General features: G+C 44.1%; 1 protein-coding gene across 1 annotated transcript in view; it reads right to left on the bottom strand.

Moving 5' to 3' along the window:
- Positions 1–22,159, bottom strand: part of PAPPA (pappalysin 1) — a 174,548-nt gene that overhangs the window by 110,442 nt on the left and 41,947 nt on the right. Inside the window, exons 3-5 of the mRNA XM_054283889.1 lie at positions 12,928–13,073; positions 8,008–8,301; positions 3,607–3,799 (exon numbers count right to left, since the gene is read on the bottom strand). Of these exons, the coding sequence (XP_054139864.1) occupies positions 3,607–3,799; positions 8,008–8,301; positions 12,928–13,073 (633 nt within the window). The remainder of the gene's footprint in view (positions 1–3,606; positions 3,800–8,007; positions 8,302–12,927; positions 13,074–22,159) is intronic.

The raw sequence follows: 22,159 nt of genomic DNA on the forward strand, positions 1-22,159 counted from the left end.
GATTACTAGTGAAAAACAGACCATTTCCTTCAGGGCCAGCACCAGTTCAGTAGGCAACTCAAAACCACTAAAAATCTGTCATTCCTTTGGGTAAAGAGTGCCTGCTTACAGACTAAATTTGAGCTGCTGTACTTGAAATTCAGGATTGGTCCTCTCCCCTCTAAGGCACTGAAACTTTCCAGCAAGGTTTAACAGAGTGATTAGCAAGCCCAGCCATCTCTGGGACACCACACTGACCAAAATATTTGCTTGCTAAGAATGAGATAGAATCAGATTCATGGAAATTAATGCTGTCACCTCAATGAAAACTTGGAGAAAGATGCATTCAAAGATTTCTGCCCAAATTTGCTGCAGAGCCCCATGACAATAACTGTTCACATCTGCCCACGCATCTCAGACACGAGATGCATGAATGGATGTTCAGAGACAGCAGATGAACACATCCAATGGATGCAGTCAGGAAATGAAGAGACTTCTCTTTTTCTGACTTGTTTTCACTTGTTTCTTTTGCTTTATCATTATTTTATTATTACATGTTATTGTGTGGGCATTTTTTCATGCTTTTTTGAAAGGGAGGACAGAGAACGGGAAAGATTCCAGTCCTGTGGACAGGAGCTACAAGAAGAAATGCTGGTTCTTGATATATTTGATTATTAGGGATGTCTGGGAGCCCAACCAGCTGCTGGAGCTTAGGGTCAAAACATCTTGACAAATTTACATGCAGGTAAGTGACTCTCTAGAGTGAGAGAGCAAATATCAGTGGAACACTCTGAAGAGGGTCCCTCAGGAAGAAGACTTTACTGCTCTGCACAACTCTTGTGTCTACTTCTGCTAAATTGTGAGAACACAGGATAGCCACCCCCAAATTTACATGAACTAGGAGTTAACATTGCTCTCTGCCCCTAAATCCATGTAGGTAATCAGGTAATTTGAAGACTCTATAAGAAAATCATCTAATTTACCTCTGACAGAGTTGCATCTAAGCAGGGAACAGACACACAGTCTTTAATTCTATGCCCCATCTCCCTTCAACCTGTCAGGACCTCCCACATATGCAGCCAGCCCAGCGCTACGGTTTTAAACAGAAGGCTAAATTTTCCCTCCCTGACTTTCATTAAGCAGAGGTCACTGCCTGTGCACAGCTCTGGAGAATAAAAGAGACATAAAAGGAACTTGAGTTACGCCGAGCACGCCCACAGCAGCATTGTAATTGGGATCAGGAGTGAGCTCTGGGAGTGAAATTCCTCCTGTTCCCGCTTCCAGCACTCGGAACAGTCCTGGAGCAGGGAGGCTGGGCCCAGTTTTTTCTCACCCAGAGTGGAGGTGTGCTGCAGGACCACACCTGATATGCTCCTGTGGGAGCCCCCTGAACGTCAGGTCTTCATTAACAACTGTTTTGCGCTGGAGATCTCCTTCTATTGGGCCACAACACTTGCTAATGTAGCCAGAGCCATTCATCCTTTGAAGGCCCTTTTACACTGTCAAAACAGCAAGGAAGGGGCCTCTGTGCATTAGAAACCAGGCCCAAGGCACTCAGCAGCTGAGTATCAGTCTTCTGTTTTTTACATGAATAGTCCCATTGAAGTGAATGAGTTTATTCATTCAAGTGAGGCAAGTAAAATTTGGGCCAATGGTGTGCACTTTGTGTAAAAATATCTGCAAAGATTTACAGTATTCCCACACACAGATAAGATTATACTTGGCCAATTTTACCTCCTACTTGTCTTGCACAGTGACCCAATTTCACAAATTGATACAGGCATGAGTCTCTGACCGAGCAGTGCTGGACGCGGCGGTTCTGGAAGTTCAGCACGTGGGCTTTTCCAGGATTAGTCACTAGAATAACACTATCATCCTTGTTTTGATTAGCAGATCAAAAATTTGGGCATGTTTTAGACAGGATCATTTATATGTTTCAGTGACATTTTTAAATGGTCACGGCAACATTGCTGTATCTTTTAGCAGTGGGAATCTCATTTTAACAAGGAATTGGACTCAAAGTATTTGAGGCTGTCTCTTTAAATCTCTTCAGTAATACTGAGCACACAGATTTGAAAACCCAAAGGAGTTTTTTTTCCTGGAAAATCACTCTTTATTTAACATATGATAACTCTGTTATGAAATTTTAGATTTAACAGGCTATCCACTGTGTGTTATTTAAGAAGCAAGTAACTAGAGGTTATTAAGAACATATTGATTGAGTTATAAGAAATATGTAATAAAGTCATATTTGGTTACATAACAATTAACTCTGCATCAATGTGTTTTTTAGAGGCAGATGGCATTTATTTAACGCACAATAAGCATCTTCTGAAATCTAAATTAAATTGGAGAAACTTAATTTACCTAAAAATGATTATGGGCTGAAAAATTCTGAATTAATTTTCAGAACTATATGAGTCCTTTTTGCAGGTAGGGAATAAAAGGATTTGGTTACAAAGCCATAATTAAAGAAAACACTGTTCAGAGCACAAGACCTCTCTTTATCAATTCCTAACAGGATTTGATTTCCCTCCCCATATTAATCTGCAATAAGGGTGGAAAATCTCATCTGAGCAGAAAATAACAGCTCTCTGCCTAGTGGGATAAAGCACAAGCTGGCCACTGAAGTGGCCACGGTGTCCTAGCAGTGCTGGAAGGAGTTTCATCCCTGATGGAGGCAGTGATTTCAAGGTTCTCTCCCAGCACAAAGCAGCAGTGCTGAGGCAGCTTTTTGGGTGCTAATACGCTTGTAAATTTGGCCTCCTGTGCTCTGAAGTGCTGCGGTCCTGAAGGACACTCCAAGTTTGCTCTCTATAAAACAACAAAGCAAGAGGTGGAGAAGAAGTGCAAACGGGGATGTGAGTTAATGGTAATGCGAGAAGGTCACTGATTTGGGAAGTTCTCTGCCAGGACTCCCATAGCTCCTGCAGCTCATCCAAGAGCTGCACAGGAGTATTTAGATGAACTACCCAGTTACTCAGGTCATACTGGGGCAGAGTTGCTCTGAATGTGGTGTGCAGTGAGGTGCAACTCCTGCCCAGAGCCCTCCATTTTCCATTATTGATATCACATAGCTGCATGCCTGCCAGACAGGAATACACACCCCTACACTGACCTACAGGACAATATTCACATCATATCCAGGGGTCTGGGACTTTGACTCTGTCTTGCTCAATTCCCATCTCCCATCTGCAGCTCAGGGGAGGAGGCAGCATTTATCCCTGTCCTCAGTCCAGCCACCTCCTTGCCCATGAGCTCTGTGCTGTAAAAGCAAGATCCATTTTGTCCTTGCAAAGGGAGGAGGGGGGAACGTGCAGGCACAGCTGAAGCCCACAGGTATTCGTGAGCAGCAACAACAGCAGGAACCACAGGGCCGGAATCTTTGATTGAAAATTCCTCCCATAGCATATGGAGAAAGATTTGCCCTTTACATGGCAAATCAATGGCCTTCAACTGAGTGCTACAGGCTGAGAAAGGAAGAGCAGACAACAGATCAATAACCTCCTCAGTATGAACCAATTTAGGAAGGAGCCTTAAGCCAGGCTGAGCACAGCACACGACCAAGCTGCACTCCTGGTTCTCCCCATTTTTCCGGCACAAAAGTACAGAGCAGAGCATGATCACCTTTCAAAGAAGTGGCCATCGATGGGTGGAAACCACTCGAGGGTGACAGAGGTGGAGGCGCGAGCCACAATCTGGGGGGCGATTGCCACGGGGGCCGGTTTCTTGGTGGGCTGCCAGCTCTGGTAGACCAGGTCCAGGTAGCAGTGCATCCTGGCCACCTGGTTGGGCGTGAAGGAGTCGGTGCAGTCATCGTCTGCAATTCAAACAGAAGCCTCGTCAGCCACCTGGGACAGGAGGTGGGAGCAAGGGGAAGAATTACGGCCTGGTGAATGGCAGCTCCTTGGAAGGGCCGGGCTGGGATCCCACAGCACTCCAGAGTTAATGGTCTGTGAAGGAATTAGCGCAGCCATCACTTGTGGAGGCAGGTGAAAGGAAACAATGGTTAAAAAGGAAGGAAATAAATCAATAAACGTTCCCTCCCCGTGACCCGGGATACACCTGAAATACCCAGAGATCATCTCTAAATGAGGCAGAGACACGGAGGGGAAGAAACAGAAAGCTTCAGTGCAGCACCTTCTGGGCCACCAGTGGAGCTCTGGGTTTAAAATAATTTCACATTTAAAATAATGTCTCTGGAAGGGTAAAGGATGGTAGTGTAAGGAAAAAGGACTGTCTGGGAGTTATGCAAACTACGGGCAACAGACTGTCAGATCTCTCAGATTAAAACACAGCAGAATTTAAAAATACATAACTTTTAAAGTTCTTAAATTTTCTAATGAGGAAATAAAAATGTTCTGAAAGATCAATTCAAAATATCATTTCAAACATTGATAAAAACATACATTTTTGGTGCAGAAAATAACTTTAGTTCTATAAAATTCTCCCCCATTACCACTATGATTCTAACCCCTTTCTGAACTTTTCACAAACATTTCTTGATATTTCTTATTTGTTTTTTCATTCAAAATAGAGGAATAATATGCTGGATGACTTCCCATAAATACCCATTTCTCATTTCATCTTGTTTTCCTCAAACATGATTTGGCAACAAGAACACATCCAGTGCTCTCTGAACACCATACAGCTTTACAACTACAATGCTCCAGAGAAGCAGAAAATTGCTGTTTCTCTATTGTGCAGATCCCAGAGGGAATAAATATATTGTGCAAAGTCACCCAGCAAAGCCATGCTGAGGAACTCGATGCTAAGCACTTCAACCATTTTTCTGGTGCTCTTCCCATCAGATGAAAAGCTCTTGAAAACACAGAGTGTTTCTTCACATGTGCCTGCAGAGTTCCCAGCCCAGCAGAGCTCGGTCCCAGCTGGGATCCAAACAACAATGACAGTTCTGCACAGGTCAAGTGCTGCACTTCTCTGGGAAGATGCAGGTCACCCCAGGCTGCTCGTGTAAGTTCAATATTGTGACAGCGTTAGGAGGTGCTCTGATGTCTGCAAGTCCGTGCCCTGTGGCACTCCAGAGGAACAAGAAAATATGAATTTCTTCTAAAGACAAATGGGTATTTGCTGGCTAATTTAAAACCTGGCCACATCTTCCCAGAGATGCAGGCAAAAGGAGATGGCTCTGGTGAGGATCCTGCTCAGACTCCAGCCCTCTCACAGTAACGTATTGTCCTGTGTCTCTCCCAATCCCACTGAGCAGTGACACTCCTCTGATCAAACATGCACAGCAAAAATACACACACCACCCCCTTGATAATATCTACAAATCCCTGTGGGTATGCAAAAAGCTGCTTTAATGTGACATCTCTGGATTTCCTCAATAATTATCGATGGTCTACCCCTGAGCACGTTGTAAAAGCCATAAATATTCTTCACGGAAGCACAGAAGGAGACAAAGGCCCTTAATAGCCATCATAAAAGAACAATAAAATATATATAGGACAAAGCAGTGGGACAATGGCACAGGAGAAAGATGACCTGCATTCTCAGTCTCAAACACCAACACAGCCTGTGTCCAGGGGGAGGGGAAGGGAGGAGAGGTGAGGGAGAAAGGTGTTTCACTCAATATCAAGAAAAGTTCAAGAACCTCAGATAAAGCAATAATTAGAGAAATTCTATATTTCACTGGGATGATCCAACAGAATTCAGAGGAAAAATTTGCAATGATTTCATGAAATGTCATCTAAAAGACTAACTTATCTCTTATTTGGGAACACCACAGCTATTTGGACTTGTAAAAATAATTTACAAGTCCTATTTCTCACACTACCTAATCTTTTGGCCATTGTAACTTGTTATTCCAGGAAAAATAAAAATTATCAGTTAAACTCTGTGCTTTGCTCAGGGCTGGGGGTAGCTGGACAGATGGATGGGACAGGAACAGACAGACAAATACAATAGGATCAAGCTGTACACGAGCAGCAAAACAGAAATGAAAGAAAGGCAATTCCTAGAACTGCATGACCTCAACCTACATGTTTCAAAGGTATTTTGACAGCAATTTGATATCCTGCTATATTTTAATCCACTGACAACAACAGAAAAGCAAACAGATTCATGCTTGAGCTCTAGAGATATCTATCATGTCGCTTCACTTAATTTTTCAAGGAAAAAGAAGAGGTTTCAGCTCAGAACACCAGCACACATGTAGCTCCCAAGAGCAGATGGGTATCTCTGTGGTCTGCCTCTGCCTCAGCTCCCGAGTCAGCAGGCAAGGCAAGTTCTCTTTGGAAGATAAGAGCTCAGAGTTTTGAAACAGGCACGTTCCACCCCTCACCACATCCACACGAGCAGACTTGGTGGGGGGATTTTGTCATCTGGAGTGGCCCTGTCTTATCTCAGGGATGTTACCATGGGGCTGGGCTTGGTGCTCAGGCTCCCTGCCTGACCACAGGCACCACAGCACTGAGCACACTGAGGAACTGACTCAGTGTGTTTGTCCCTGAAAGCACCCTCTAAACAAACGGAAAAATAGAGAGAAAACTCAGCATTGCTTTTAGCTAGTGCCACAAAGGGCATAAAAGCATTTTGGTTATAAATCATTTCAATCCATGCCCCAGATGACATTAAACACTTTGCTTCTCTACAGTTTTATTACAGAATAAGCACTCCTGTGACCTTTTGAGTGGGAAATCTGTGTTTTTGCCTGGAGTATAAAGGTGCCCTTCAGTGTCTGTTAGTATGTTGGTTGCCTTTAAAATGTTGTTGATTCTGTCAGCTCACTGTCATAGCTTGTCACCACAGAGAGACCCTGCGGCTCAAAATAAGGAGAAATACAAGTTAAGGTATCCCCTGCTCCTTCTGAGGAATAACAGAGGAGCTTTCAGCTCCCCTTGAGCCTCAAGAGGTGCATCAAGTACCCCACTCCAGCCTCATCCAATGGGGCAGGCTCACAGGAAAAAATGCTCTCTTTGGGATATGCTCTGCTGGGACAATGCACATCTGGGCAGCAGAGCTGTGCCTGAAGAGTTGGACCCACACCAGATTTTGCTTTGAGGGGTTGTTTTACCACACTGATATGGAGCCTCTGTTGTTGCACTCCCAGTAGAAACCAGCACAGCTCACTGGTAGTCCTTGGCCAGGCAGAATCCCACTATTCACATTTTGGGATGTGATTCCAAATCAAACCTAAACGTGGCATTTCAATAGACACCTGGAGGCACGGGCAGTGCCTCATTAGTTGTCCACTTGTCATAGGGTTATCTGACAGCCTTGATGGTATCAATACTCATATGACATTCTATATCGCCTTGGGAGAGTATAAACAATCTCTGGATTTGAGCTTTTCAAAGACCTCATAGATCAGGCATCCAGATCTTGGAGAAATAGGGTGTCAGGTTTGCTTAGAGCCCTTAGAAGCTGTTTTCTTAATGCTTATCTCATTTCTTCCATCCCCCAAACCTTCTGCCTGGTCTTCGCATGAAGCCCTGTGAATTTGGGGAAAACTGGGATAAAAGAAAAGGAGAACTAGAAGGGATTTCTGATCTATTGGGTCTGATCCCTCATCAAGCCAGGATCTAGACCTTTATCAGCATAAAGAAATGGACTGAGAAATCAGGGGTTGTTGTATCCACATTCTCTGAACAGAGAGAGACATAATTCTCTCTCCCAGGATTCTTTCTGGGGAAGGCAGTGAGAAAACAATTCTTACCTCTATATACTGCTGCTGTTGTTTGGCACATGTGGAATGTGCTATGGAGATTGTTTACCAAAGGTGATGGTTGTTTGGATTGATTGGCCAATTGGGTCAAAGCTGTGTCGTTGCTGCCTTAAGACAGTCACGGGGTTTTCTTGAGTATCTCTTTAATATAGTTATAGTATAGTATTAGTATAATATAGTATAGCTTAATAAAGCAATTGCTCAGCTTTCTGAATGATGGAGTCAGAGCACATTATTCCCTGGCTGGGGGATCACCTGTCTCTATGATAAGGGGTAATACCACAATTCTTTGTTCCTGCTCACCCACAGACAACCCCAGCAGCCCAAGCAAATCCCAGTACCTGCATAGCTCATGAAGTTACTGAAGGGCGTGTTCAGGAAACTGTGGAAGCCACAGGTGTCATTGCCAGGCCCAGGGTCCCCGCAGAGCTTGTGCTTGGGAGCAGGGTTGGTGTCACTGCACAGGTCCCCGGTCTCGAAGGAGGGCTCCGTCTCCATGCACGGGTCGCTGCAGGACAGGATCTCAGAGATGCCCCTGAAGACGTGGTAGAGCCCCAGGCTGTGCCCAATCTCGTGGATCATGGTGTGTGTGTGCCCGGGGATTCCGTAGAAGGAGGGATTCAGCACGATGCCACCTGCAAGGGCAAAGACAACAGCTTCTGGGTCTGCCTTGTGCTCCTCAGGACAGCAGCAGAAAGGGGAAAGAGCCCCTTCCTAAGGGGAGCTCCTCTGGCACTTTGTTGGATCCACTGTAGCAGAACCAGACACATTTCCTTCCCAGCAAAGTTTCATCTCGCCCTTAATCTGGGACTCTAAGGAGAAGGAACTGTGGGACAAAGCTCAACATCCCAAACCAAAAACACTGCAACAATCATTCTTTCAACTGAATAAACTCGATGTAGGTTTTTTGTTAACTTAGAGGAAAATCCTGCATTTCCTTCCCAGCAAAGTTTCATCTCGCCCTTAATCTGGGGCTCCAAGGAGGAGGAACTGTGGGACAGAGCTCAACATCCCAAACCAAAAACACTGCAACAATCATTCTTTCAACTGAATAAACTGAGTGTAGGTTTTTGTTAACTTAGAGGAAAATCCTGCATGAAATTACTTCTTACCATGGTATTTTAGATAATTTCATGTGCTTGAAGAGTGTGACTCTGCCCAGAAAGGTGTAAGCAACATATTTGACACCAAGAGTCAAACAAAACACACCTGGAACACTCTGTGTATAATATTCCCCAGGGTAAAGATGTGAGAAAAGCCTATTAACTTCTGAAACACCCTGAGAATTGCAGAAGACTCCACCAATACTTGCAAATTAAGAGCTGGGCAAAGTAAATTGTGCACAACCAAGGCTGGAGCAGTTATTTCAGGGTGTCCTGGAGGCAGCTTTAAAGTAACTGTCAGAAACACACTGTTCATGTACTCAGACAAGCCTGGCTTGATCTGAACTGCACAGTCCACTAATGAATATGCATTAAGTCTAAAGTGTCAAAAAAATATGAAATCCAGGAATGTGATAACCCTGAAAGAACTATGTGTTTATTAAATGTTTTTGCAAAGAAAACTAATGGTGTTTTCTGTTGTATGAATTAGGGGATGTGCAAAGAAGCAAATGGCAAATTAGTGAGGATTTGCAGTACACTGAATTAATCATATGAACTATATTTTTATCTCAGTTAGATACACCTTTGTATTTTAAATATGCTTGATATTTTCATTATTTAGCTTGTTGATATCAACTTTTCCAAGCTCTTTATTTAAAATCCTTTTTGTGTCCTGCCTATTATGAGAAGAGAGACTGCTTTGTAAAAGTTATAGTGGGAATATAAATCTTGGACATGGTACTCTAATAATTTAGTGACAATGAGGAGAGAAAAGGTTTTGGCAGCAGGAGCTTTATCAGAGCCTGTAGCACAGGGAAGATGAGATCACCAGGTTCTGATGCACCATAGACCCTTCATCCTCATCTGCCTGGAGACTTGGTTGTAAAAACCATGAAATTAGAGGAAAATGAGACCATGAAGTTCTTAAGAAGTCCTCTAAATTCCACTCTCAAAGCAATTATGTCTATACCACCCCTCACACACTCTGGCCTGTTGCCTCTTCTCAACCCCTGATGACATGACTGCCCCAGCAATCAATGTCAGCACTCAGCATCCCTACAGCTGCAAGGATTTAACTCACATCTAATCTGAATTGATTTTTTGGCAATTTAAGTTCATGACTTCAAGTCCTTCCTCACACAGATATGAAGAGCAGAAGATTCTCCTCCCCTTTCATCAGCTTTTATGAGATTGTCATCATCCCCACTTCAGGCTCTTTCCCTTCAGCCTGAATCACTGTAATCCCTTCAGCCTTTCCTTGGAGCTCAACCCTTTTCCTAGACCTCCCTGACTGTGGTTCTGCTTTGATTTTTCCCCATTACCTCAGGTTTTCCTCTAAGAACAATGTCCAAAACACAACATGCAGCACTTCAGTTGAAGCTGCGTCAGTGCTGAAGGAGCACTTTGAATGTCCCAAAGGGACACATGCACAAAATATCAGGAGGAAAAAGATCTTCCCTCTGAGCAGGGGCACATGTGAAAATGTGCACAGGTTGGAGAGGAGTCCCATGGGCAGGTACAAATACACAAAAATTATTCTACAAAATGGAACAGAAAATTTAAATACGTACACAAAGAGTAAATAATGAGTATTTACAAGAGTAAATAAAATATGCCTCAGTGCAGCATCTTGTCTCCTGTGCCACACATGGCATCTGCACCTCCTTTTCACAGCACTGAACTGTTCCTCACACCAGTTCTCCACATTCCCAATTAATTATATACAGACCTACCAGCATGCAGCTCAACAATAAACCCATGATTCCTTTCTCTCCTTCTCTATATAATACAAGCTCTGATTCCTCTGGTGCTTGGTTTCTACCCAGGTGGAGCCATTTATACACAGAGAGTACCCTGACATATTTTTTGGGGTTCTCTATCCCAAAAATAATTCCAGATTTTTTTTTTTTCCCAGTAAGAGAGATATTGGTGAAATTCCTCAGCAGGATGTGCCTCCAGTAAAGGCTGGTTAAATTGTTCTGGCATTGGAAAACCCTGAGGCAGCTGGAGAGGGAGATTTTATTTTTGCCTTTGTTGAAAATTTATATTTTTTATAGCTGTCAAGAATCTAAATCAATTGCAGTTTTACAGAAAAGATAAACTCCCTCACCCAGACAATCTCTATCCCAGCCTTTAGATCTGCACCACAGGACATATTTCATATTTTTTATTAAGTACATATTGGATTTATAGAAGAGAGTAAAAAAGATTAAAGATGAATTCTTACAAACCAAGCACAGGTCTGGGAGGGCTATTTTGACAGGAAATTATGAGCATTATTTATTTTTTTACTTTTTTTTTTTTCCCCTAGCAAGTCAAATTTAATCTGCTGTCCAATGTCAATTTTTTTTTCCTTGCGAGATCTTTTTTTGGTCAATGAACTCTGTCAATGCTCTGTAGGAGCTGAATTTAAATTGTTTTTCTCAGGCATGATGCTGACAATTAGCTTAACGAAGTGACAGAAGAACTCATCAGGGCTTTGGGCGAGCCCCAGCCCTGTTGCAGAAGGTTCCTCTTGGCACTCTGGAGCTCTCCCCTTGTTCTCTGCTCCCTCCCATGGCAACGCCAAGGGAAGCTGTGAAAATCCTCATTTAGGGAAGGAGCAGCTCTGTTGCAGCCATATCCCACTTGCACAGTGACACTGGGGCTAATGTTTCACAGACTCCCTGAACATTCTGGGCTGGGAAGGGACACACAGGAATCATCCAGCCCAACTCTTCAGCAAAGGGTTCACACAGGGATTAAGCCAACAACCAGCAATCCACGCTGGTTGTCATCCCAAAGTGATAAAATCTCATCACTGTTGGTGCTGAGGTTAAAATCTTTATTTTTGTCAGATGGTGTCTTGGGGAATGGCCACTGGTGGGCATTTACAGAACCTCCTGGTTTGGGTGCTCCCAGCAGGAGCCTGCAGAGATGAGGCTGCAGGCAAGCCAGAGTGGTTTCAGCTCCAGCTGAGCTCAGCAGGAGTGTCAGTGTGTAAGTGCTGCTCCTCAGGAAGGGAAGTTGCTCACACTCCTTCCAGAGCAGCTGCAGAGCTGGATGTTGTAATAAAACATCTCATAAAATGAAGGAGGGCAGCCAGTGCCAACTGCTTGGCCTGACCACGGAGCCTCTCTCTGCTGCAGAGACAGGTGACCATAAAGGCATGGTAGCATCTCATCTTTGGGGTATTTTTGACCTTGGAAAAGCCCCCCTGACTGATGGCTATTCCATACAGCTCAGCTTGTTTTAGGGTAATAAACTCTGCTTGTTCTCCTCATGTAGGTTTATGGTCACCATATCTTTTTTATTTAGCTCAACGTGGAGTTGGGTAATATAAAAACTGGCTGAAACAGTCCGTCACAAAGATTTAACTTGGCTGAAACTGGACTTCACTCCCAGCCTAGCTGGTGAAATATCTGGAAAACCTATGTGACCTCCTGCTCAGAGGAGATGACCAGACCAGGTTTGCAGCTCGAGGGAGGTTTGTGAAGTTAGGAGAAGCTCAGTCAGTGCCTTCTGAACCTCTTGAGGCTCCTCTGACGTTTTGCAGGGAGCACAGGTCCAGTGGCACTGCAGGTGGCAGTGAGTCATTTGGGAGCTGCAGAGCTTTGTCTGGATCCCCAGGTTCCAGCAGCAGCCTGGTTATGAAACACACCAGGCAGGCTGCAGGGCAGTGAACTCCTTCCAGTTCCACTCAAGTGAACATTAGAAATACAATCCCTCAGCTGTTTGCTCTTTTGCACATTGCTAGAGAAAAATAGCAGCAGAATTTAGCTACAGTCTGTGAGCTAATTGAATGCTTGCTAATGAACTAAGGATCAGAATGTAACAGGCTAAGGTTAAAGATCCACCTCTGTCTCATCCCCACACCTATCCCCCAATCTTCTGCAAACTGCTCCCATGGAGTGAATGCCCTGTGAAGTAGCTTCACTGAAAAGGTGAAATACTTTCAGCTTGACATCATCTACAAATACCATAATATGCTTTGGGTTTATAACCTAATATTTTCCTGGTTGTGAGCCAGTATCTGGGAATCGTGAAATACTTTTTTTTCCCCTGACTATATATTAGAGGAATGATAAGAAATCAGAACAGAGCTTAACGCATATTTGTCTTTCCTTCTTAGTGCCTCAAAAGAATGCTTTGCAAAGGAGAAACATCTTTATCACTCACCTAGATGCATCAAGGCTTCTTTGTCCCAGGGCCAAGTTGCCACTCCAGCCAGCTCTTCCTCAGAGGAATTGGCAAAAAAGATGTTGAGGTGTGTGGATCCATCCAGTTTGAGAATGTTCTTAAGTTCATTGACATCCAAGTATGCCCTGTAGAAAAAGAAAAGCATTTTTTTTCCTAAAGGTGACACAAAAGCAACAGAACACTGAAGAAGTGCTGCAATCCAGGCAAAGGTCTTATAATACCCTGCATATCAATCACCTGAAATGTTTTAATAACCCACTCCCAAACTTTGATTACTTTGCATTCATGTAGTGAATCTCATCTAAAACTTCAGACCATTGATTAACTAAGGCCACAAAATCCAAGGTAAATACATAAAGCTGTCCACATTCTCAAGATAAGTATAGGAATCTATTTATTATGAATGTAATTAACCAAGCATTATGGTCAGTAAATCTTTTTACACCAGCAGTTAGCTTGCACATTTCCTCTAAGCTGTTTGGTGTTGTTACCTCTAATTTTCCTTCACAATAACAGGTTGGCACCACAACTGACTCCAGCTCCCAGAGCCACTCCTTTAGCACCAGTGGCAGTCACTGGTGCTGAAATCCATCAGGCCTAACCCTGACATCCCATAGCTGGTTGGGAATTGCTGTTCCCAAAAGGAAAAATTGTGCCAAGAGGTTTTCCTTGCATGAGCTCTCCCCAGGAGTGGTACCATACCATGGCATAAATTCCTAAGGCTCCTCAGGTCCTCCCAGGGTGAGCAGCACTTCTCTCCTTAGCGTTTGGGATGCCTGGAAATCACAGAGCAATCTGTTTGCAGGCAAGCTAAGCCAGTCCCTTAAGCTTGATGGCTGTTGGAGGTACTTTTGCTCCTTTAAAGGAGTAGATTTTCTAATACTAGAATACAGGAGCTAGTTGCCAGTGCACAGACCATGGTGCCACACTGCTTGCACTGCTCCAACTCACAGTAAAGCTGGAGAAAACAAAGTGTAAGATTAAACCCATTGGTTCTCTGTTTCCAGCTCACACTGGCTTTCAATATGAAGTGTTGTGATAAGAGAAAAGCCAGAAGGGGATCATGTTGTGGTGTCTTCACTTGACAAGTGGAGACCCTAGAGAGAGGGATCACACTGAGCCAAGCATGGTTCAAAGGGTGTAAGGAACAGACATCACCATGGTCATGATCAAGCTGATTCCTGCTTCCTGGAGTCCCCCTTTGTGAGTGTGCATGGATGTGTGCAAGGCTCACACAGCTCTCCCAAGCCACACACCCCCACAAGCTCTGAGAAGGGTTCCCTGCATACTTTGCAAGGCTTTTGCTCCCAGAGGGGTGAAGAAAAAAAGGGGGAGCTGGCTCAGCACCAAGACCTTTTTGTCCTTCCCCGGAGGACTCCCAAATGGAAAACACATTCATATTTCTACAATAGCTTCCCCTGCCACTTGCTGAAGTCATTGCCTCCAAAATAGATCATGGCTGGGTGTCCCCAGGCCCTGGCTGACTCATGGAGGAAGATGTGCTCTTTGGGGACACCAGTGGAAGGGGATGTTTCCATTCCATACAGTGTTTATCTTCCAATCAAATGGGGATGACGTCCTGAAGGACAGGTCAGCACTGTGACCCTTTACACATTTCTCATCTCTCCAGAGTTCTCAACACATCCATGGAAAGTACACAGAGCTTTGCCTTAGCTTCTCAAGCTTGTCCTGCTGGATCTGGACAGTGCTCTGAGGCTCTGCTCAATCTAGTCCCAGGATCTTCTTTGTGCCCTAGAAAACATCTTTTCTAAGTATGGTTCCTACACAGACACATCCATGAGCAATAGCTTGAAATTACATGTGAGAACTGATGTGCGCTTCCAAATATTCTCATTGTGAGAGCATCAGGGGAATGTGTGACACGGGGTGTGACCATGGGGAAGGGACAGTGTGTGCCTGCACCCATGGCAGCATCACTGACAGGGAGCAAAAGTGTAAGAGACAATGTGGGAGTGACGTGATGCTTCATGCAAGAGAGAGGGGCAGAAACAGAAGGCCCTAGTCTGACTAGAACAATGTTTATGTGTTTGTATCCCAGTGGGAAGGAAGGTCCTGCTGCCTGGGCTGACAGTGCTGTTGGCTCTGGATGCAGATGCTTTATGCACATGCAAATCCCTGTAGGAGTTACCATAATCCAACTCCCCTCCTGAGATTACCATTTTTATCCTTCCTCTTCCCTCATGGTTTCAAATAATCTAAACTAATATTTCCTTATTCTCAGCTGTCTCTTTGCTTATCGTTTACACAATCCAATCCCCATTTATCTCCTCAGTGCATGGCCACAGTTGCTCTTTCTCTTCCATACAGCCCATGTGCTCCAGCATCCAGGGCTACATGGATTATTACTGCAAAAAACATCCAGAACAGACAGCATTCAACTAATTGGCCAGTGATGGCAATGCTTCACTGAGACTGGACTCATGCCTCATGTAAATCCATCCTACTAAGTCCTTTGGACTGGAGTTTCTGATATTTCTCTGACCACTTTTCTCTGCTGGCCAGGGGAAGGCTGTGAGTGAGCAGAATGCATTCAGTGGTGGAAGATCAGCATGCCAAGAGGATTTTCAGCAAAGGATCTGCCCGGGTGTAGGTGTCAGTAGATCATGCTTGGAAGGCAATAAATGCAAACTCCTTCATGGAAGCAGCCAGCAACCCCCAGCACGTAAACATGCCCGAGCCCTGGGAATTGTGTGTGTCCCTGTGTGAGTGTGCAGGAGCAGAGATGTGAGCGTGGCAGTGAGGGCTTGGACCCTGCACACACGTGAGGCAGACAGGAGAATGTGGGGAACCAGTGTGTTCGTGTGTATGAGATAAAAACACGAGCTAGAATTCCTTCCTCTCCTTCCTCCCCATGTTTCTAATAACCTCCCATCCCTATCCATCATCGCCACATTCCTACACTCAAGGAGGCATAAATTAACTACTTTTGCAGTTCATGTCCAACTCCGCAGCCGCAGGCAGCAGACCCAACAGTTACCAGGTCAAAACAGCTTTCAGTTATTGCTCTGGACGAGGCTGACTCCCCCCTGCTCCCTTATCAGCCCAGACTATCTGACCCAGCACAATCTGCGAGCACTGCTTACACTTCTCAAGGTTATGTGGGTCCCCTGGCAGAGGACATTATGTCTGTCACATGGGCTCGTGCCAGAGAGAGCCAAAGAGCCCAGCCTTTCCTGCACTGCCAAACTCGCATTTCAAAGACGTGAGTGCAGTCTTGGAAAGGGATCAAAGCCTTCCCAAATGTCATTAGAATATTTCCTTTATGCATCTCTCTGTGAGTGCCAGCAACATATTTAATAAAATTCATTGGCTCGAGATGGTACCTCCAATATAAACCTGAATGGGGGAACTGTCAGGGCAAGTCTATGTGGAAAACAAAACAAAACCCAAAGCACAACAAAACACGTGTAATTCCTGTAATGGAAAAAACATACGATGCTGTGAGCATGCCTTGCTGGAGAAAGCCTAATGAGCCTATTAGTGCATCATAAAAGGTCTCCTTTGCTGGAATCTGTTTTAGACATAGGAATTCTATGGGCTGTTTAAGGCCATTTGGGACACCAAATCATATCAGGCAATGCTCACATTCCCACCCAGATCTTTTCATCGACTTATTTGTTCAATGCACAGCTTTTGTCTCCTTTTTCCCTCTGCTGCAGTGCAAAGAGCCCTCTGAAACTGTTCTGTGCAGCAGATCACTGTTATCCAGTGAACCCCAGCCCTCAGTCAGGGATATGGATCCCATGCAGTGCTCCAGTTTCAGCCTAATTGAGGTTTTAGCTCACCCAGCAGTGTCTCTCCCATCACCCAGCCCAGCCCATCAGTCACCCAGCCATTATCCCCGTGCCTGTCTCATCCGTCAAACCCATTTCCTGTCCATTTGGGCTGTGACTGTCCCCAGGCAAGGAGGTGAAGCCCTTGGCCACCAGCCCCACCTGCCTTGGGAGCCACTGTGAGGAGCTCCCTTTGCTGTACCCGAGCTCCACATCCAAACCCAGCCACAAACCCCTCTGCTGAGCCACAAACACATTTGGCAGTGGCTCTTAAACTCAGCTGATACCAGGTTTGATCATATTAAATCTAGTTTTGGTGACTAGAATTGAGCTCAGTTTTGTTGAGGGTTGGCAGCTCTTCCTCCTTTTCTTCTAGGTCAGAGTGTGGTTTCCCCAAGTTTCCCAGATGTAGCTGAGCTGCAGTCTCTTGCACTCCTGGTTGTTTTTGCAAGGAACACAGAGTCTTCCAGACCTTATTGTTGGGAAATTTCCTACTGTTTGCTCCCAGTTGTTCTCTATTTGCCTTTGTTTTGTTTTGTTTTGTTTCCTTCAAAGACAAGTGTCACTTTACAGCAAGAAAACAAACAGGGTACTTAGGAGATTATTTGTAAGATCCCATCCAAACACAGAGTAGAAACTTTGCTATCTGCTCACTGTGGAGTATGGTTTGCTATTGCCTGGTGAGTTTGTTAGGAACAGAAGGCACTACATTTCATCCTTAAAAAAATCCAACCAACAACAGCCAAAAACCAACAGCAGCTACTGAATTGGGAAGTCAGCCTCAAATATCTCAATTTTCAATATTGACACACAGTGTCCTATCCTTTACCTACTGGGCTCAGCACATGGCAGGACAGGGTAAATCTGCTGGAATCACAGGGACCCAGGGAATCACTCTTCTTCCCAAGACTCCTCAGAAGTGTCAGCCCAGCCCAAACCATGGTGTATGGTTCAGACAAAGAGAAAGCTTTGTTTTGGACAGCCCTGGAACACCTTCAAGTCCCGTCTTGGCCCCAGGGTTCAGTGGAGCAGCAGTGTCCACAGCAGTCAGTGTGTGCACAGGCACCCAGCACGTGCACACGCTGACTGCTGTGCCCAAGGTTTCAGGGTGCAGTGCACACCTAGAGGTTCTCAGTATCTGCAGTGAAGAGCAAGAACAGTTTTCAGATAAAGGATATTCTTCCTGAAGATAGTGGCAAGAGCCACCGCTGCAGCAGCACTGAAAGCTGACCTTGAAATGGGGCCATTTGGCAGATGTGCACAGCTGTAATTTATCTTTTCCTCTTGTGATTTCTCAGTCCTGGGTGGTTAGACAGCTAACTGCCCTTTTGGAGAGGCAGTGCTGATGCCAGTGTAAGAGCTGCCTTTGCTCTCTGTCATAGGGTCACAGACAAGTGAGTCTGGAAAGGATGTCCAGAGACCACGGCTGCCAGCCCTTCACCCCCAAGCTAAGGCATCTTCCTGTGTCACCAAGCAAAATTTTATTTAGCTCACTTAAAGCCACACATGACAGGGACTATGTCACTGTCCCAGTAACCTGCAGCCCTTGTTTCAATTCCTTTATGGTCAGAAAGCTGGTATTTTATCTAAAGGTCAGGCTAAATATTTTTTGCTCTATTAGAGGAGTATTTGTGCCATTCAACCACTGACAGGGAGGTTGGATTCCCTTCTGCTTTACCAAACCTATTACTTATTTGAAAGCCTATATCTCCTGTACATCATTTCATTTTTAGGCTAAAACCATCTTATTTCCTCAGCCTTTCTCACTGCTTTTAAGACCTCTGCTTGTTTCTGATGCTCTTATCTGCACTCTCCACATCTTTCCCAAAGGTAGGTCATCAAAAGGGAACACAGCCCTCAAGCTGAGAGTTTATCAGTGCCATGTAACTGCTACGTTTGTCCTGTCTGTCACCTCCAACCTGACACAAAGACACAGGAGAGATTTCAGACTTCCAAATATTTCTAACTTCTTTTTTTTTTTTTTTTTTTTTTTTTTTTTAAGCCTGAAGTGTTACAGTCTTTAAAAAAAACCTGTATAAAAAAAGACAATCTACAAACTCTCTTTAGCAGTGGGCATGCAATAAAATTTGTGTCTGACCTGACATTAAAGATTTGCCTTTGCTGGCAAATTCAATTTTGCTCCTCATTTCAGACGGATGGCCATAAATCATGTGCAGCAGGAAGCGTGCCTCATCTACACTGAGTTTAGTGTTAATTTAAGACACTGGTGTAAGTGTAGTAAAAGTCATGATAATTTATCGATAAAGGTATAAATCTTTCAGTGATTGGGACAGAGCCTGAAGCAGAGCAGAACCAGAATCCTCCAAGTGAGAGGCTTCAGGTCCCGGTTTAGATCCAGATCACTGCCCGTGTTCACACTGAAATCCAAGTGTGCAACTGTAATTCCAGCCACATCCAACCCAGGCAGTTGCTAGGTCATGTCCACAAGCATAAATTGCAAAGCACTGTCAGCACATGCAGGCTTGGCAGCTCTGAAAGAATTCTGGTTTATCTGCTGTAGCAAAATGTCCTCTGCAGGCCCCAAATCTGATCTTCCGTTACAAGAGAGGAGAAATGTTTTGGCAAAAAAACATAATAACGATAAGGATCCAAGAAAAGCCACTTAGGATAATTGTTCAAATGTAAATCCAGCTCCTTGGGAAGGTTTGTAGCCCCTGCTGAGCTCTGTGTCACCCTGTGACACAGTTCATGCATTCAGGTGAGCCTGCTAAACCTGGACCAGGGGTTTTTACATCACTGATAGGTTTTACAGTTAACACTGACCCCTAAGCAAAAAATAATGCAAAATTAAAGCCAAAGTGGCCATAAAACTCTGTGTGTTCATTGATCCCAGGTTTCCCTTTTCCAAAGTGAATTAATTCTACCACTAGGATAGTGACTTAGGCTTTACTCACACAATTAAACAAATATGTAAAAAAATTATAGAAGGAAAATAAGAACCTTGCTGTACAAAATATGGGAATCCTTTGGGTCTGGTTTTTCTTTATCCTGCAACAGAGTCTGAGAGCACCTCCTTGCTTGAACATAGAGAATTTTTACAACTGTCAGGTTATCAATTTCATTGCATTTGCTTTGAAACCCAGGCTTTCCAGCAGGACAGTCCTAGAAATACACAAGTTTCTACTGTAACAATAAACCCATAGGACTGAGAGGGAAAAAAACCCACCAAATACATAAAGGAAATTATTTGCTGTTAAGTTCTAAAATCGGGATTATTATCTTAGAACACTAAGGGTGCATCCCTGCCCAGCCCTCTCTGACCTCAGAAAAGACTTTCAATAAATGGTACAGCTTTATTTCATGCAATCCCTTAACTCCTGGAGGTTGTTCATGCAGGATCTACTTAACAGGCTGAACCACAGCAACAGGCTGGAATAAATTTGGTGCCTGGACTACTCCAGACTTTGTGCTGTGTCCTCTCTTGGTTTGTTCATGTGAGCCTGCACAGAGCCAGCCTCTGGGCTGCACACAAATATCAGCACTGACTGTGATGTATTTGCCCCAGTGTAAATCTAGAATTAGAGCAAAATTTGATTCTCAAAGTGCAGCTTCAGGTTCAAATCCAAAATCTCAAAGGAAACATCAGTTGAAACGACCAATTTTTGCCCAATTTCTGGCCAAGGCAACTTGCTTTTTTAGAGGAGGGAGGAGGGTTTCCTTAGATCTCCACACGGATTCTCTCAAAGGTTTGTAAATCCTTGCCAAATCCTTCACAAACCTGGGCTCAGATTCAGAAATGCAGTGCAAACAGATTTTTTTTCCTTTTTTTGCCCCCCCCCCCGGCACTTCTGCTGCTGGTTCTGGCCAGGATAAGAAAGAGCAGAGGCTCAGGGAAAAAAGGAAAAAGATGATGCAAAATTTTTCAAATGTCTAACATGTTCTGTCTGAGCTCTGGGCAAAAACTTGGGATGGCTCTTCATGTATATAACATTAAATGTTCCTTCTCTCTCTATCCTTCATCCTTGCAGGCTTTACTGCCCAGTTCTTACACCCCACCTTTAGATAACCTTTACATAAGTTTAGAAAGAGCTGCAGTGCTACAGACCATAAATATCTGATCACTGAGCCTTCAGATTTTGCAGGGTCTACATCCAAGAGTGGAGCAACTTTTGAGTTCCCTCAAGCAGCAAGAATTGAAAAGCCCCATTCCCTTGCATGACCATAACAAATTATCAAGCTAAACACAACTCCAGAATATACTACAGAGAATAACCAACTGCACAGAACTAGGAAAAGATACTCTGGCTGGCCAACTTGCAGGGAGGAAAAAAAAAATAGAAAACAAAGGGAAAGCCTTGGCAGAGAGAATTGTGATCTTACTGTACAATTAACTTCTGAGACAGTGAGTAGGATTAAAGGATGGAACATTTCATTTAAAACAGCAGAGCATTATGAAGCATATATGCACATTTCACAGGCCTTTGAAATCAGCAAAACTGGCAGGTTTATTTGTTTTGATTGTCTCTTTTTCTTTCTTTTACAACTTTGGGATTTTTTTCTCTTCCTTTCAAGACTAGAGCCAAATGACCCATGAGAAATGTACTGTAATTTGCCTCTTATCTATCCCTCATCTCCATCTGATATTCCCTCTGCCCTGGTTACCCTGATGTTTTTCCAGACTCTCCAGCCTGAACCATTGTAACAAGGAGAAAAGTCAAACCATAAAGAGGGAAGTAGCATAAGGATATTTTCAGGAACCTGTTCTGTTAAAACAGATTTCCTTTGCCACTTCATGAAAACCTCTTTTGGCTGCAGCCAACATCATTCACGTACACAGGAGAATTTAAACCCATAGAGGAAGGTGTATGGATTTCAGGCTAGTTTAACTCTCACTTGTGCTGCTTGGCACTTGCACACTGCTTCTCCCCTCTGGGCCTCAGAAAGCTTCCTAAACACGAAGAGAGAAATTCCATTCTGGTCAAAGCCCTGACACCAGCCCTGCACTGCTCCAAGCCCCATCCACCCACTGAAGTGATGCTGAAGCAGGACAAAACCCCTTCTGCTGGGCCTCCCCTCAAGACATTTTACCATGAGTGAAGAAGTCATGAAATAGGCAAACAGAATATTTTTCCGTGTCTTCTGAATGGGAAAAACTGACAGCAAGGATTAGCTCCTCTATCCCTTGAGCCTGCATTCTCTGATAATATGGATCATCTTTCTTTTAAATAAGTGGTGTCCTGTGTTGCAGATACTTGAAGTTTTCTTCTGGTGGCCACTAATCATACTTTACGAGCCTTCACTCATATTTTACAATCTTTGGCTTGTACTTTACAATCTCCAAAAAAGTCCTGAAGGTCTGGTGCTCCACAGATGGAGCATCAGCGCTCCCTACAATGAGCTGGTCCTTCCCAAATCCCTCAATTTCACCATTCCTGAGAACAAAGCAGCACATTAAC

The sequence above is a fragment of the Melozone crissalis genome, unplaced genomic scaffold, assembly GCF_028551555.1.
Source record: "Melozone crissalis strain CALT ecotype California unplaced genomic scaffold, PUWL_Pcris_2 ptg000041l_1, whole genome shotgun sequence".
NCBI lineage: Eukaryota > Metazoa > Chordata > Aves > Passeriformes > Passerellidae > Melozone > Melozone crissalis.